The sequence below is a fragment of the Pan troglodytes genome, chromosome 9 (genome assembly GCF_028858775.2).
Source record: "Pan troglodytes isolate AG18354 chromosome 9, NHGRI_mPanTro3-v2.0_pri, whole genome shotgun sequence".
NCBI lineage: Eukaryota > Metazoa > Chordata > Mammalia > Primates > Hominidae > Pan > Pan troglodytes.
The window spans coordinates 121220972-121237981 of NC_072407.2; the positions used below are offsets into that span (position 1 = coordinate 121220972).

Sequence of the window (17010 nt, forward strand, 5' to 3'; positions counted from 1 at the left end):
ACTGCAGACTAAGATTGAGGAAAATATTAACAGATGATATTGATTTGACCTTCAGGTCCTGGAAGACTTTTGTTTTTCTTTTTTAGGGATTCCATGAGTGAAATTATTCTCTACCACTTCAGTTATTACCATAAATAAATTTTATCTTTCTTTTTTCCAAATGTTAACTTATTTTCAAGCCTGTGTTAGGTTTTAAAATATACCAATTAGCGGGAAATTTGACCAGTTATTTAACTAGCCGGCATTCAAGTGATTCAATGTTCCTAATGGCCATAGGCCTCAGTGGCCTTCATCTGCTTTCATCCTCACTTCGCTTTTGTTCAGCAGCATTTCTTCAGGCCTTGGGCTACTGTAACCTATGCTGCTCTTTATAACTAAGTCCTTATTTATTCCAGAATTGCTATTCCTTTGAGAATTCAAATTAATTATCAGTTGGTAAACACTTAAAAATACTAACAGTTGACCAGATGGCAGAAAACTAGCTTATGTTTTGAAGTGATTAGGAAAATACATTTTATATTATACATTATCTTTTACTTACAATAGCATTGGGACTGAAAGGAGTGCTGCCCCAAATGTCAGAACAGTTTGATGCTAGAAACTGTGGATCTCCCTGGTAGATGATCTCAGTAGCTTAATTTGCATATTGTTACATTGCTTTTAAATTGGTGTCTCTCATTTTCTTAAACCTGTAAACCTTCTTTGATCAAAAGCAAATGCAGTTTAAACTAAGAAGTTAAGCCGGGTGCAGTGGTTCACACCTGTGATCCCAGCACTTTGGGAGGCTGAGACGGGTGGATCACCTGAGGTCAGGAGTTCAAGACCAGCCTGGCCAACATGGCAAAACCCTGTCTGTACTAAAAGTACAAAAAGTTAGCCGGACGTGGTGGTGGGTGCCTGTAATCCCAGCTACTTGGGAGGCTGAGGCAGGAGAATCACTTGAATCCGGGAGGCGGAGGTTTCAGTGAGCCAAGATCACTCACTGCAACCTCAAAAAAAAATAAGAATCTGTCACACACACACACACACACACACACACACACACAAAGAATTTCCATCTGGTGGCCATCCATTGATTAAAAATGGGTTGGTAAACTGTGACCCATGGGCCACCTGTTTGTTCTCCCAGGGAGCCAAGATAGCTTTTCCTAAGAGTCGTTTTGAAAAAAACAATCAGAGAAGAATATGTGACACAGACTAAATGTGGCCTACAAATCCTAAATGATTTTCTATCTGGCCCTTTACAGAAAAGCTTTGCTAACCAACCCCTTGATTAAAAGATAGAGCCTATGGCATTGTTACCTGGAGAAGGAATAATAGTTTTTGGAGAATATCTTTAAACTGTTCTGTGTTTTTTATTTTTTTGAAGTATTATTTTTTGGAAGTATTTTTTTTAAAGTAAGATTTATCTTTATACTTAAACCACGTTGCCCTTTTAGAATGGAGAAACTCCCAGATTCCATTTGTCTATATTAGCAAGCACTGGTAAATTGGCTTCAATAAAACCCAGGGTTGATTACTCTTTACAGCTATTTGTTTCCTGATGGACGAAATCAGAATCCTGATCTGACTGGCTTATGTGAACCAACTCCCCAAGACCATATCAAAGTGACCCAGGTGAGTTTTGTTTCACATTATAACCATATCACTGGACACAAGCTTTATTAGTATATTCTTTATAGAACTGACAGCATAATTGAATTCATTGGAACCCATCGACTAGATTAGTGTATTTGTGTGCATGTGGTTTCACTTTAAACCCTGGAGCTTAAAATAGGACCCAGACTAGATGCTTTCTGGTTTAATAGAAAATAAACCACTGTTGTGACATTTTTATATAAGCAAAATTTGTATAGGAAACAAGTCTTCACTTTTTCTGTTAACATTTATAATTGCAGTTATTTATTCAACTAATAGTCTTTTAATTTTTTTTAATCAAAGGAACAATATGAATTATACTGTGAGATGGGCTCCACATTCCAACTATGTAAAATATGTGCTGAAAATGATAAGGATGTAAAGATTGAGCCCTGTGGACACCTCATGTGCACATCCTGTCTTACATCCTGGCAGGTACGGATCTAAACAGCGACTTTTTTCAGCTATGTAATCACCTTGGAAAATTCGGTATTATATAGCCTTTACTGATATAAGGGGTGGCCTGGCTTTTGGGGTTAGGTTTAAACTTTTACTTTTTTTTAATCTCTAGGAAATGTATTTTCTAGTAGATTAATATTTTAAGTATTTTCAGATGCATCTGTTACTATCTTTTGCTTCTTCTGCAGGAATCAGAAGGTCAGGGCTGTCCTTTCTGCCGATGTGAAATTAAAGGTACTGAACCCATCGTGGTAGATCCGTTTGATCCTAGAGGGAGTGGCAGCCTGTTGAGGCAAGGAGCAGAGGGAGCTCCCTCCCCAAATTACGATGATGATGATGATGAACGAGCTGATGATACTCTCTTCATGATGAAGGAATTGGCTGGTGCCAAGGTAAGATGGCAGTTTAGGAGACTGGCAAAATCCATTGTGAGTTGTGTTCTAAAGCCGTAAAACACTTAACGATATCCAAACTACAATGATAGGTAGTATTAATAGCTAATATTTATTGAGCATTTACTATATGACACATATTGTGTTAAGCACTTTACTTGTTTTTTACTCATATAATCTTTACTACAGCCCTATGAGTACATACTACTATTATCCTTATTTAACAGATGAAGAAACTGAGGCACAAAGAGGTTAAGGAATTTGCCGAAGATCACACAGCTAGTAGGTTGAAGCATCTGTGAGCTGCATCTATGACCAGGCATTCCAGCTTAAGGCCCATGTTCTTACTGTCTGTATTTTTTAGGACTAAGACTTTATTCATATCTGTTGGTGGAGAATATGAGGGAAAAATAAAAGAACTGGACCCTCTTTTGCTAATGCAACTAGAATAAGTTCTGTTCCCTTTTTTTTTTTTATTTTAATGGAGTCTTGGCATTAGAAGGTTGGGGCTGGGCATGCCTATAGCTCATGCCTATAATCCCAGTACTTTGGGAGGTTGAGGCTGGAGGATCAGTTGAGCCCAGTTTGAGGCCAGCCTTGGCAATATAGTGAGACCCTATCTCTACCCCCGACTCCAAAACAAAAAAAAGCTGGGTATGGTGTTGTGCACCTGTAGTTCTAACTACTCTGGAGGCCAAGGCTGGAGGATCAGTTGAGCCCAGCAATTCGACATAGCAAGACCGTATCTTTACCACCACTGCCCCCATGCCCCCCCACCTAAAAAAAAAAATAGCTGGGCATGATGGTGTACGCCTGTAGTTCTAACTAGTCTGGAGACTGAGACAGGAGGATTGCTTGATCCCAGGAATTCAAGGCGGGAGTGAGTTGTGATTGTACCACTGCACTCTAGGTTGGGTGACAGAGCGAGACCCTGTCTCATAAATAAATAGTAATTGTATACAATGTGTAGTGTGACTTACTTCTGTAAAAAAAAATTTTTAAGCATATACGTAGAAAAACTGGATGACTACATACCAAACTAATCACTGTTGTTTCTGAGGATAGGAATTCAGAGCACTTAAATTCTGCGGAATATTTGAATTTTTTACAATTAATACTTATTACTTTTTCAAAGTGTTTGTTGTGCTAGATGGTTGAGTGCCATATGGGATAAGAAGTCTAAGACAAGGCTTTCAAGGAGCTAATCGTTTTATTTAGGAAAAGGACATATGTGCAGGTGAAACACTTCAACACAAGGCAGACAGTGAACATTGTTCCAAATTGTTGGGTACACTATAAGTCGGATAGGAGTTTAGAGGAAAGAAGTAAAGGAACACACTTTCCCTAGCCATCTGTAGAAATGTAAACAGAAAAAAAACCAGCCTCATGTATTTTGTCATTTGGCCATTCCATAATTTATTTTGTGTTCCTTTTAATGAACATTGATATTGTTTGCAGGCTTATGTATATGGGCCTGCTTTTACAAGTCTGTCTAGGCTAGCAGTGGGATTGCTGCATAAGGGAGTGTGTATTTCAACTGTGATAGGCGGGAGGTTATAATTAACAGAGGGGCTTATGGGAATATCACAGTGATAATGGTATTTTGTTTTTTAGCTGGATGGTAGGTAAGTATATGGATGTTTTATTCCTTGTACTTTATAGTTCATTATATATTTTGTATGAGTAAAATAATTTGAGTGAAAATATTTAACTTTTGGTTAGTTATTAAAGTTTATCCCCCTTTTTTGGTCTTGAAATCACTCTTGAAGGTATGGAAAAGAATGAGAATGTCTGTTTCTTCACATCCTGGTAGATGTTGTTTGTTGTTTTATTTTGATTTGTTTTTAATATACTGAATCTACTTACAGTTGGTGAATGCACATGGATTTTTTTTTAAGGTTTAAAAGAATTGCTAAAAAAACTTACAAAAACATTGGTTCCCTGCCTCTGCCCCCTCCAGCACCTCTCTGTCCCCTCGTTCAGAGTTTTAATTCTTGAAACTGTTTACTACCTCTGTGTTTCTTAACCATGTGCTTATACTGCTTTTTCTGGATTCTTGATCTCTTCACCTCAGATGTTGTGGGAGAGGGTTTAGGTCTCATATCTCCCTCCATATCCTCCCACTACAGTTACTTGAATTTGGCTTAGTACTAATGTTTACATGATTTCACTCCTTACTGTGCCAAGTAACATACTATACAATAATTACTTTTGCTTTCTTATACAACTTGCTGCTTTTCCTGGTATAATTATTTTTATTTTCTTAGTTTTTAGTTTGTACCTGTCACTACCAAATCATACCATACTCTCAAACATCCTCTCAATATAGTTTCTATGAAATAAAATCTGTTAGTATAGTAGTATGTGATACCGTGTACTGCTTTGTAGGAAATAGGAGTCATCTGTGTTCCGCTCCAGTCTGCTCCAGTTATTCCTGTGCCACACTACTTGTCACCCTGAGGTGTCCCCTCGCCATCCTCATGGGACTTCATTGCCTCTCCTCTGTTGGAGTACCTTGGTTCCCATGTTTTCCTCTTTTTTGCTTTACTTCTTTGTTTATGTCCTTAAAGTAGCTTTCTGTGAAAGGGTGAGAGAGAAACTTCTTGAGATCTTTGGTATCTTAAAATGCCTTTATTCAACCCTCAAACGTGAATTGACTAGTTACAGAATTCTAGATTAATAAATATTCTGCTCTAAATTGTTAAGGCTTCACTGACTTCTAGCTTCTAATGTATTTTTGCTTTTCAGTGCTTCCTTTCCCTCTGTCACCAAAAGCCTCTTTTTTTTTTTTTTTTTTTTTTTTTTTGAGACGGAGTCGCTCTGTCACCCAGGCTGGAGTGCAGTGGCGCAATCTCGGCTCACTGCAACCTCTGCCTCCCGGGTTCACACCATTCTCCTGCCTCAGCCTCCTGAGTAGCTGGGACTACAGGTGCCTGCCACCACGCCCGGCTAATTTTTTTTTTGTATTTTTAGTAGAAACAGGGTTTCACCATGTTAGCCAGGATGGTCTTGATCTCCTGACCTTGTGATCCGCCTGCCTCGGCCTCCCAAAGTGCTGGGATTACAGGTGTGAGCCACTGCACCTGGCCCAACAGAAGCTTTTAAGATATTTTCCTCATCCTTGATTTGATGAAAATTGTAAGGGTATTTTTGGTTTGTTTGTTGTGGGTTTCCTTTCTTTCATTGAGCTAGGTATGTAATAAACCCTTTCTATTTGGATATTTATGTCCTTTAAGTCTTGAAGTCTTGGAAATGTTCGTATTTCTCTGATCACTTATTTTCCATTTATAAATTTATAAAGGTTCCACCTTTTCTGGAGCCTTATATGCTATGATAAAAGAATATTGCGGCCGGATGCGGTGGCTCACGCGTGTAATTCCAGCACTTCGGGAGGCCGAAGCGGGCAGATCACCTGAGATCAGAAGTTCCATACCAGCCTGGCCAGTGTGGTGAAACCCTGTCTCTACTAAAAATACGAAAATTAGCCAGGCATGGTGGCGCATGCCTATAATCCCAGTTACTTGGGAGGCTGAGGCCAGAGAATGGCTTGAACCTGGGAGGCAGAGGTTGCAGCGAGCTGAGATCGCACTATTGCACTCCAGCCTGTGCAACAAGAGTGAGACTCCATCTCAAAAAAAAAAAAAAAAAGACTATTGCAAGGATCCATTATGATGTTGAGACATGAATTTAAAAATATGATTAGTTCAACCCTCTGTGCCTAAGGAACGAGAGAAGGATTGATGATCGGCAGAGAGGGCCTTCCAGAATGGGGAAAGGATTTAAAGAATGATACGGAAGTCGAAATAATCATTAGAATGTGCAGGAAACACTGAGGAGATGAGCCTGAATAGAGCAGCGTTGATGTTTGTTAGGGAGTTGTGGGAAATACCTTTCTTTGGTTGCAGAGACCAGATTAGAAAGACTTGTGAAAGCTGGGCAGGAGGGTAAGATTTTGTAACAGGGCAAATTGGGAGTTACTGGTGGTTTTTGAGTTGGTGAGTGTTTAAGAATGGCTAAGCTGATAGTGGTAAGCAGAAGGATGTGGTGAGATAAACTACAAGTTGGGAAGTTCACTAGGTTGTTTTAATAAATCACGGCCACCCGCGGTGGCTCACGCCTGTAATGCCAGCCCTTTGGGAGGCCAAGTGCAAGGAGGATCACTTTAGCCCAGAGGTTTGAGTCCACCCTGGGCAACATGACAAGATCCCGTCTACCTGTGCCTTCCCCCCGCCCCCCCCCCAAAAAAAAGCCGTATGTGGTGGCGCACAGCTTGTCCCAGCTACTTGAGAGGCTGAGGCAGGAGGATGGCTTGAGCCCAGGAGGTCAAGGCTGCAGTGCACCATGTTTGTGCCGCTGCAGTCCAGCCTGGGCTACAGAGCAAGACCCCGTCTCCCATAAATAAATAAGGTCTGGGGTTGGTAAGTAGAATGAAATGAAATATACAGGTATGAGAATCTTTTAGGGAAAAATCAGCAGGATATAGCTACTGACAAAATAATTATGATGAAGTGAGTGGAGGCTTGACTAGTAACTTTGACTTTTGTCATTGAGCTGTTTAGCTGCTCATGCTGCATTGTCAGCTAATTGGGAACCCGTTATCTTAAGCATGTGGATAAAGCAAAGAGTTAAAGATGAGAGCTTTTCTGTCATCCACCACCCAGCACTAATAACATGACTAAATATGGCTGTTTTTCTGTCAGTGTTGCTTTGCTGTTGGGGAATTTAAATGCAGAGTAGCATTTTTTTTTTAATGAATTACTGTGTATCTCTTGACAGCTTACTTTGACAAGCTTATCAGCTATTCCTAAGCCTGCTATAGGCAGGGAAATGGAAAAGGTTATATATGTGTTCTTTCTTCTAATTTGGTACCTCATTTTTTAGAGCTCAAATTGACAGAAAATATTAATCCTTTTTAATTCTTTCTTTTTTTTTGAGACGGAGTCTTGCTCTTTTGCCCAGGCTGGAGTGCAGTGGCGCTATCTCGGCTCACTGCAAGCTCCGCCTCCCAGGTTCATGCCATTCTCCTGCCTCAGCCTCCTGAATAGCTGGGACTACAGGCGCCCGCCACCGCGCCTGGCTAATTTTTTGTATTTTTAGTAGAGACGGGGTTTCACCGTGTTAGCCAAGATGGTCTCGATCTCCTGACCTTGTGATCCACCCGCCTCAGCCTCCCAAAGTGCTGGGATTACAGGCGTGAGCCACCACGCCTGGCCTTAATTCTTGAATTGAAATAATTTATTTCTTTGGAAGGACTCAAGATGCTTTTTAGTGATATTCTTGATCATTTTTCTTTACAAATTCACCTTAAAAAATTTTTAGTTAAAAAAAATTTTTTAGAGGGATCTCACTATGTTGACAAGGCTGATCTTGAACTCCTGGCCTCAGGCAATCCTCCTGCCTCCCAAAATGCAGGATTACAGGTGTGAGCCACTGTACCGACTCTCATCTTCTTTCTTACCTTAATAACCCATAGAGAATTCACCGTCATCGATCTCTTTCTTTATTATGTCCCTTAAACATTGTTTTCCCAGGTACTTTGTTGAGAGGTTAATATCTGCACCCCCCGCCCCACCGCCATCCTTTTTTTTTTTTTTTTTTTTTTGTCGAGACAGGCTCTTGCTCTGTTGCCCAGGCTGGAGTACGGTGGCCAGATTATGGTTCACTGCAGTCTCAAACTCCTAGGCTCAAGCAGTCTTCCTGCTTTAGCGTCCCAAATAGCTGTGTGCCACCATGGCCCAGCTAATTTTTTATTTTATTTTTTGTAGAGATGGGGGTCTCATTATGTTGCCCATACTGGTCTCGAACTCCTGCCTCCCAAAATGTTAGTATTACAGGTGTGGGCCACTGTGCATGGCCTGCCCCTTACTTTTTATATGGATTCCTATTTTTAATCTTGAAAAGATTTTTTTCTTTCTCCAAAGATGAGGGGGTAGAAAACTGTAGTAATTTTTAAAGTTGTAAGCTAGGAAACTTTTTGTAGCCCTGTCCTTCCTAGATAGATTACCTGTAGCTTGCCATGGGTATGGTGTTTCTGTGATTGAGAGTGCCCTCTTATGGTGACACAAAAATTATTCAGGAAGTGCTAGAGTCTCTGGAAGTTTTTTAAGAGGGTGTGTGCGACCTCAAACCTAGGTCTGGCCCATTTGTAGTTTAAGTGTTCCCTTGGTATTTGCCATCCACAGCTTTAGGAGAGTTGAAAGATGCCATTTCCCCAAACGAAAGTAATCTGTTAAATTTTTTATGTACCCTAGGTGGAACGGCCGCCTTCTCCATTCTCCATGGCCCCACAAGCTTCCCTTCCCCCGGTGCCACCACGACTTGACCTTCTGCCGCAGCGAGTATGTGTTCCCTCAAGTGCTTCTGCTCTTGGAACTGCTTCTAAGGTAAAGCATTTTCCATTACTGCAGTTTTTGGATTCTTTGCTGTGTACTAGTGGGTTTTTATTGATTTGCTTTCACCCTGCTTCCACAGGCTGCTTCTGGCTCCCTTCATAAAGACAAACCATTGCCAGTACCTCCCACACTTCGAGATCTTCCACCACCACCGCCTCCAGACCGGCCATATTCTGTTGGAGCAGAATCCCGACCTCAAAGACGCCCCTTGCCTTGTACACCAGGCGACTGTCCCTCCAGAGACAAACTGCCCCCTGTCCCCTCTAGCCGCCTTGGAGACTCATGGCTGCCCCGGCCAATCCCCAAAGTACCAGTATCTGCCCCAAGTTCCAGTGATCCCTGGACAGGAAGAGAATTAACCAACCGGCACTCACTTCCATTTTCATTGCCCTCACAAATGGAGCCCAGACCAGATGTGCCTAGGCTTGGAAGCACGTTCAGTCTGGATACCTCCATGGTGAGTCTTAATTTTGAAACTATCTAACCTGTTAAGAAATATGTGTGGGCCAGGCACAGTGGCTCATGTCTGTAATCCCAGCAATCTGGGAGGCCAAGGTGGGTGGATCGCTTGAGCCGAGGATTTCGAGACCAGCCTGGGGGACATAGTGAAACCCTGTCTCTACAAAAATTACAAAAATTAGCTGGGCGTGGTGGCACTTGCCTGTAATTCCAGCTACTCGGGAGGCTGAGGTGGGAATATTGCTTGGGCCCAGGAGGCCAAGCTTTCAGTGAGCCATGATTGCACCACTGCACTCCAGCCTAGGCAATAGAGTAAGACCCTGTCTTGAAAAAAAAGAAGAAAGAAAAAGAAATATGTGTGGATAGAAGTTTATGGGTTGAAATTTTGTGATAAGTTTTATATGGAATTCAGAGATGCTATAACATAATTCCTACCCTCAAGAAATATGGCTGGGCGTGGTGGCTCACACCTGCAATCACAGCACTTTAGGAGGCCGAGGCGGGTGGATCACCTGAGGTCAGGAGTTTGAGACCACCCTGGCTAACATGATGAAACCCCGTCTCTACTAAAAATACAAAAAATTAACTGGGCCTGGTGGTGGGTGTCTGTAATTCCAGCTACTCAGGAGGCTGAGGCAGGAGAATCACTTGAACCCGGAGGCAGAGGTTGCAGTGAGCTGAGATCAGGTGATTGCACTCCAGCCTGGGCAACAAGAGTGAAACTTTGTCTCAAAAAAAAAATGTGTATATTCACAGACCAGATGAGGCAGTTTGTAAATATTGCAGTAAATGTCCTTTCATAAATGCCATTTGTAATCTAACTAGAAAACACTTAAGTTTTAGAGAAATAAGAGGTTATTCCCAGATAGGGCAATCATGAGGACTTTATAGAAGGAGTGGCATCTGAATCTGAAGTATTTCTTTGGAAAGTGGATACGGTTTTCAGATTGATAACAGCCACAATGACAGAAATGCCTAAGGTGTATTGTGGAATGATGATTAGGTTATTTTAAGTAGAGCAGAAATTTTGTCAGTAGGAGAAAGAACTGGAAAGGAACATGACACTAGATTAGAGAGAGTTGAATACCCTCTCCCAAAAGAATTTTAATTTATATGGTAGGAAATGAAGAGCATTTGAAGGGGGTAGGTTATTGGTCCTTTGTCTAAATATGCAAGAAAGGGTCCAGAACTGAGAGGTGGGAGAGGAATATTTGATGTTTTGTTCATTTATGCACTCAACAAAAAGTCTTGCCCTCACAAAGTTTATATTTTAATGGGAGGAAGATGGAATATAAACATGTTAATTGAATAACATAGTATGTTCACAGTCACAAGTGCTATGGAGAAAAATAGCCCAAAGAAGGGTATAGAGAAAGCTGGCATAGGAGTGGGAGGTATGTGAAGTTATAGAGTACAATTCTGAGCAGAAACCTGTAGCAGTAGGAGGATGTGCCATGCTGATCCCAGGGGAGATTATTCCAGGATGAAGGAAAAAGCAAGTGAGTTTGGGAGAGACTGAAGAATAACAAAGGGGTTTAATGTAGCCAGTACTAAATGAGCGAGAGAGAGAATCATTGTTTATGAGCAGAGTGGGCAGCCAGATGATTAGGTCGAAGCCTTTCGAGAGCATGAAATAAAGACTTGTTAAGGCTTGAAAAGCAGTCAGTGGGTGGAAAAAAAGGTAAGTACCACATGTGCACCGCATGCGCGTAAAAACGAAACTTTTACCTGGCTGACTGTTGGATTTGAAATGAGCAGTTGATGGAAGCATCAGCAAGTAGGCAGTCAGAAATCCAAGGAGGCAGAATGGGAAGAGTGAAGTTGAGAAGTGTTGTGGCACTAAGTGAATGGCATCTCTTGGTTGCAGAGAATGGGTAACACTCGAGTGGTACCTGTGGGGTGGATAGCCTAATTAGTGAGTGTGGATTAGGTTTGACTTTCTGGCAGCATCAGTATAGAATGACCATTTTGCGTTTGGATATAGATTATTGAAGATACTAATGGTATTTGTGTAGATAGCCAATTTACTCAAATCTTTTTAGAATTAAACCAAAAAGTTCATTTCCCTGGCTCTTTCTAGATCTCCACCTCCCTAAACTTTACATTTGAAGGTTCTTTGGAGCCTTAAGGCCCCTAAGCGTTTGGTCAGATATGATAACCCCTGGGCATGGCATTGAGAGTTAGGTTTGTATCTGTTATTGTTATTTTGAAAAGGTTCAATGAGAGCAGAGGCTCAGCTGTGGTAGGAAAGTTGTTTTTCAACACTTTTCTTTACTTTCCAGAGTATGAATAGCAGCCCATTAGTAGGTCCAGAGTGTGACCACCCCAAAATCAAACCTTCCTCATCTGCCAATGCCATTTATTCTCTGGCTGCCAGGTAAGTCTGCTAAAGCTATATTTTGTACAGTGGAGTTGTTACTTGTAAAAAGCTTACTTGCAGAAAATTGAGAAAACCCAGAAAAGTGTAAAAAAGAAAATAAAAATTAATCTCTGTTTGCACCATGTAGAAATGATTATATTTTATGTTTTAGAGTATTTCCTTCTTTTCCTTTTTCTGCATATGTGTACCTAGATCTGTTTTGCTGGGGCCTGTCAATTTTATTAATATTTTCAAGGAAGTAATTTTGGATATCTGCCATCTGTTTCATTGCTCTGCGCTCTTTATTCTTCCAGCTTTCTTTAAGTTTAATTTGCTGTTTTCCTAGCTTCATGAAATGGACGCTGTGTTGATCTGCTCAGGCTGCCATGGCAAAATACCACCTATTGGGTGGTTTAAATAGCAGAAATTTATTTTCCCTGAGTTCTGGAGGCTGGAAGTCTGAGATCAGGGTGCCTGCATGGTGGCTTTCCGGTGAGGGCTCTCTTCCTGCATCTCACTATGTCCTTACATGGCCATCCTCAGTGTTTGCACAGATAGAGAGAGAGAGAGAGAGAGAGAGAGCATGCACAAGCTCTCTGGGGTCTCTTCCTATAAGGACACCAATGCTACTGGATCTGGGTCCTCCTATTCTTATGACTTCATCCAACCTTAATTACATCCTTAGAGGCCCCATCTCCAAATACAGCCACCCCTCAGTATATATGCATGCAGGGGATTAGTTCCAAGACCCCAGCATATACCAGAACGCACATGGTCGGGTCCCACACTTGGCCCTGTGGAACCACATATATAAAAAGTTGGCCCTCCCTGTATGTGGGCTCTAATGAATACTGTATTTTTGAGCCAAACTTGGTTGCAGTCAGGGAACCCAAGGATACAGAAGCCTGACTGTGTTTATTGATGAAAATCTATGCGCACACTGAGAATAAGGGCTTCAACAGATGATTTTAGGGGGAACACAAACAGATGTTTTACGGTATTCCACCCATTTTGATATGTCATATTTTCATTAAGTTCAAAATACATACTTTTTCTATTTGTGATTTCTTCTTTAATTTATGAGTTATTCATATGTTGCCTGATTTTCATATATTTGAAAATTTTCTAGTTATCCTTCTGTTACTGCTGGCTTTATTCCAATATGGTCAGAAACCATACTGTCAGCTAGTTTATGGTAAAATTTGGTAATTTGTATCACCCTCAGTTCCTAAGAATGTGTATTTTGCAGTTTTTGGGTTGTAACATTCTGTATAAGTTAATGAGGTCAAGTTTGTTAATTGTGTTAAATCTTGTATCTCCCTAGAATCTTTTTTAAAATTTCTCTGCTATTGGATAACTGAGAGGAGAATGTTAAATTCTCCACCTATGACTGTGGTTTTTTTCTTTTCCTTTTAGTTATATTTATTTGTGTTATCTGTATATTTAGCCTATGTAATTGGGGTACATAGAAATTTAGAATTTTTGATACTAAGTAAGTTTTTATTACAATCAAATACCTCTTTTACTCTGTAGTTCTATTTCTTGCCTGCCTTAAGTCTGCTTTGCCATATATGAAAGTGGCTACATCACCTGTCTTTTAGTATTTGCATAACCTCTGTATTATACCATTTCACTCCTCTATTTTTTTTTTTTTTTTGTAATATGGAACGCTTGATGAATTTGTGTGTCATCCTTGCGTAGAGGCCATGATAATCATGGTAATCATCTCTGTATCGTTCCAGTTGTAGTGTATGAGCTGCTGAAGTGAGCACAACTCCTTCTATTCTTTAATAGTTATCAAGAGATTCCATCATGCACTCTTGACTTACTAGAGTTTGTTTCATTTATTTATTTAGAGATAGGGTCTTGATCTGTTGCCCAGGTTGGAGTGCAAAGGCTCAATCATAGCTCACTGCAGCCTCAACATACTGGGCTCAAGAGATCCTCCCGCCTCAGTCTCCTGAGTAACTGGGACTCCAGGCATTCGCCACCATGCCTGGCTAGGTTTTTAATTTTTTATTTTTAATAGAGACAAGGTCTAGCTGTGTTGACCAGGCTGGTCTTGAACTACTGGTGTCAAGAGATCCTCCTGTCTCAGCTTCCTGAAATGCTGGGAAATACAGATGTGAGCCATCACACCCAGCCTACAGAGTATTTTAAATCAGCATCTCTGTTTGTTGCCCAGGCTGGAGTGCAGTGGCGCAGTCTTGGCTCACTGCAGTCTAAACTTCCCAGGCTGAAGTGATCCTCCTGCCTCAGCCTCCCGAGTAGCTGGGACCACAGATGCGCACTACCACACTCAGCTAATTTTTGCATTTTTTGTGGAGATGGGGTTTTGCCATGTTGCCCAGGCTGGTCTCGAACTTCTGGGCTCAAGAGGTTTGCCCGCCTTGGCCTCCTAGAGTGCAGGGATTATAGGCGAAAGCCACTGTGCCCAGCCCACTTTTAATTTTTTAAAAAGCTACTTGGCCGCCGGGTGCAGTGGCTCACACCTGTAATCCCAGCACTTTGGGAGGCCAAGGTGGGTGGATCACATCAGGAGATTGAGACCATCCTGGCTAATGCGGTGAAACCCCATCTCTACTAAAAATACAAAAAAATTAGCCAGGCATGGCGGTGGGCACCTGTAGTCCCAGCTACTCAGGAGGCGGAGGTTGCAGTGAGCCGAGATCTTGCCACTGCACTCCAGCCTGGGCGACAGAGCGAGACTCTGTCTCAAACAAAAAAGAGATACTTTCACTGAATACAGCATCTATTTTCGTTTTGTTTTGTTTCGTATGTTTTGTTTTGAGACGGAGTCTTGCTCTGTCACCCAGGCTGGAGTCCAGTGGCACGATCTTGGCTCACTGCAACCTCTGCCTCCTGGGTTCAAGCGAATCTCCTGACTCAGCCTCCCAAGTAATTACAGGCACACACCACCATGCCCAGCTAATTTTTTATTTTTTTATTTTTTAGTAGTGACAGGGTTTCACCATGTTGGCCAGGCTGGTCTCGAACTCCTGACCTCGAGTGACCTGCCCGCCTCAGCCTCCCAAAGTGCTGGGATTTATAGGTGTGAGCCACTGCGCCTGGCCCAGTGTAGCATCTGAACTGAAGTTGTTTTCTTTCAGCAGTTTAAAAATGTCATTCCACTCTCTTTTGGCTTCCACTGTTTCTGTTGAGAAATTAGCCGTCAGCCTTAATGTTACTCCTTTAAAGGTAATGTTTCTTGGCTGTGAGTGGTGGCTCACGCCTGTAATCCCAACACTTTGGGAAGCCAAGGCAGGAGGATCACTTGAGTCTGGGAGTTTGAGACCAGTCTGGGCAACATAGTAATACTCCCATCTTTACAAAAAATATCAGCCAACCATGGTGGCATACGCCTTTAGTCCCAGCTACTGGGGAGGCTAAGGTTTGCTGGAGCCCAGGACGTTGAGGCTGCTGTGAGCTGTGATGGCACTACTTCAATCCAGCTTGGGTTACAGAGCACGACCCTGTCTCAAAAAAATAAAATTGAAAAATAAATAAATAGGCCAGATAAATAGGCCAGGTGCAGTGGCTCATGCCTGTAATCTCAGCATTTTGGGAGGCCGAGGCAAGCGGATTGCCTGAACTCCGGGTTTGAGATCAGCTTGAGCAACATGGCGAAACCCTATCTCTATGAAAAAGATACAAAAATGTAGCTGGGCATGGTGGTGCACACCTGTGGTCCTAGCTGCTCAGGAGGCTGAAGTGGGCGGATCGCCTAAGCCCAGAAGGTCGGGGCTGTAGTGCGCCATGATTGTGCCACTGCAGTCCAGCGTGGGCAACACAGTGAGACCCTGTCTCAAAAAATAAAAATATATATTTTTAAAAAAATGATAATGCTTATTTTCCTAGCTGCCTACAAAATGTTTTCCCCCGCTCTGGGTCCCAGCAGTTTTACTATATCTTCCTTTGTGGTTTTGTTTATATTTATCTTTTAATCCTTCATAAGTTTTCATAAGTTTTTTTTTCTTTTTTTTTTGAGACGGAGTCTCACTCTGTCACCCAGGCTGGAATGCAATGCTGCGATCTCAGCTCATTGCAACCTTTGCCTCCCAGGTTCAAGCAATTCTCCCACCTCAGCCAAGTAGCTGGGATTTTAGGCATGTGCCACCATGCCTGGCTAATTTTTGTATTTTTAGTAGAGATGGGGTTTCACCATTTTGGCCAGGCTGGTCTCGAACTGCTAATGTCAAGTGATCCACCTGCCTCAGCCTCTCAAAGTGCTAGGATTACAGGCATGAGCCACTGCACCCTGGCCTCCTTTTCTTTTTCAAACACTAACTAGAACCAAACCTCCGTAAGTTTGGTAAAGTTTATTTAGTTTGTGATATTTTTAATCAGTTTTAGGACATTGTCAGCCACTTTTCCTGAAAACAGACTGAATATTGCAGTCCCTCTTTGTCCTCCTCTTCTGAGACTACCTTTTCCGGAATGTTAGACCTTTGCACTATGTCTCCGAGAGCTCTTATGCTGATGTCTTTTTTTTTTTTTCCATTATTTTTTTCTTGGCATACTTTATTTTCTTTTTTTTTTTCTTTTTTTTTTTGAGGTGGAGTCTTGCTCTGTCACCCAGGCTGGAGTGCAGTGGCGCAGTCTCGGCTCACTGCAAGCTGCGCCTCCCGGGTTCATGCCATTCTCCTGCCTCAGCTTCCCGAGTAGCTGGGACTACAGGCGCCCGCCACCGCGCCCCGCTAATTTTTTGTATTTTTTTTAGTAGTGACGGGGTTTCACCACGTTAGCCAGGATGGTCTCAATCTCCTGACCTTGTGATCTGCCCGCCTTGGCCTCCCAAAGTGCTGGGATTACAGGCGTGAGCCACCGCGCCCGGCCTAGTTTCTTTGATTTTTAAATTTATTCAGCCTCCCTAGTAACTGAGACTATAGGTGTGTGCCACCACACCTAGCTAATTTTTGTATTTTGTGTAGATACGGGGTTTTGCTGTGTTGCCCAGTTTTATTTTTCGATACAGATGCTCCTCAACTTAAGATGGGGTTATGTCCCAGTAAACCCATTGTAAGTTGAAAGTGCATTTTGACTTACAGTATTTTCGACTGGGTTTATCCAAATATTACTCCATTGTAAGTAGAGAAGTGTATTTAATGTTTATTACTTTTGCACCATTGTAAAGTTGAAAAATTGTAAGTTGGGGACTGTCTGTGTTGTATTTTTAAGTTCTAGTATTTTCTTTTTTTTTTTTTCTTTTTTTTTTTTATTGATCATTCTTGGGTGTTTCTCACAGAGGGGGATTTGGCAGGGTCACAGGACAATAGTGGAGGGAAGGTCAGCAGATAAACAAGTGAACAAA

General features: G+C 41.8%; 1 protein-coding gene and 1 pseudogene across 3 annotated transcripts in view; one reads left to right on the forward strand and one right to left on the reverse strand.

Annotated features, from left to right (window-relative positions):
• The window catches only part of CBL (Cbl proto-oncogene), a 105180-nt gene that overhangs the window by 70812 nt on the left and 17358 nt on the right, over window positions 1–17010 (forward strand). For all 3 annotated transcript variants that reach the window (XM_001165648.6, XM_016922146.4, XM_063783474.1), the window contains 6 exons: window positions 1530–1617; window positions 1942–2073; window positions 2286–2489; window positions 8741–8872; window positions 8961–9338; window positions 11623–11717. In XM_001165648.6, the coding sequence (XP_001165648.1) occupies window positions 1530–1617; window positions 1942–2073; window positions 2286–2489; window positions 8741–8872; window positions 8961–9338; window positions 11623–11717 (1029 nt within the window). The remainder of the gene's footprint in view (window positions 1–1529; window positions 1618–1941; window positions 2074–2285; window positions 2490–8740; window positions 8873–8960; window positions 9339–11622; window positions 11718–17010) is intronic.
• LOC112204843 (U6 spliceosomal RNA) lies at window positions 13356–13471 on the reverse strand (annotated as a pseudogene).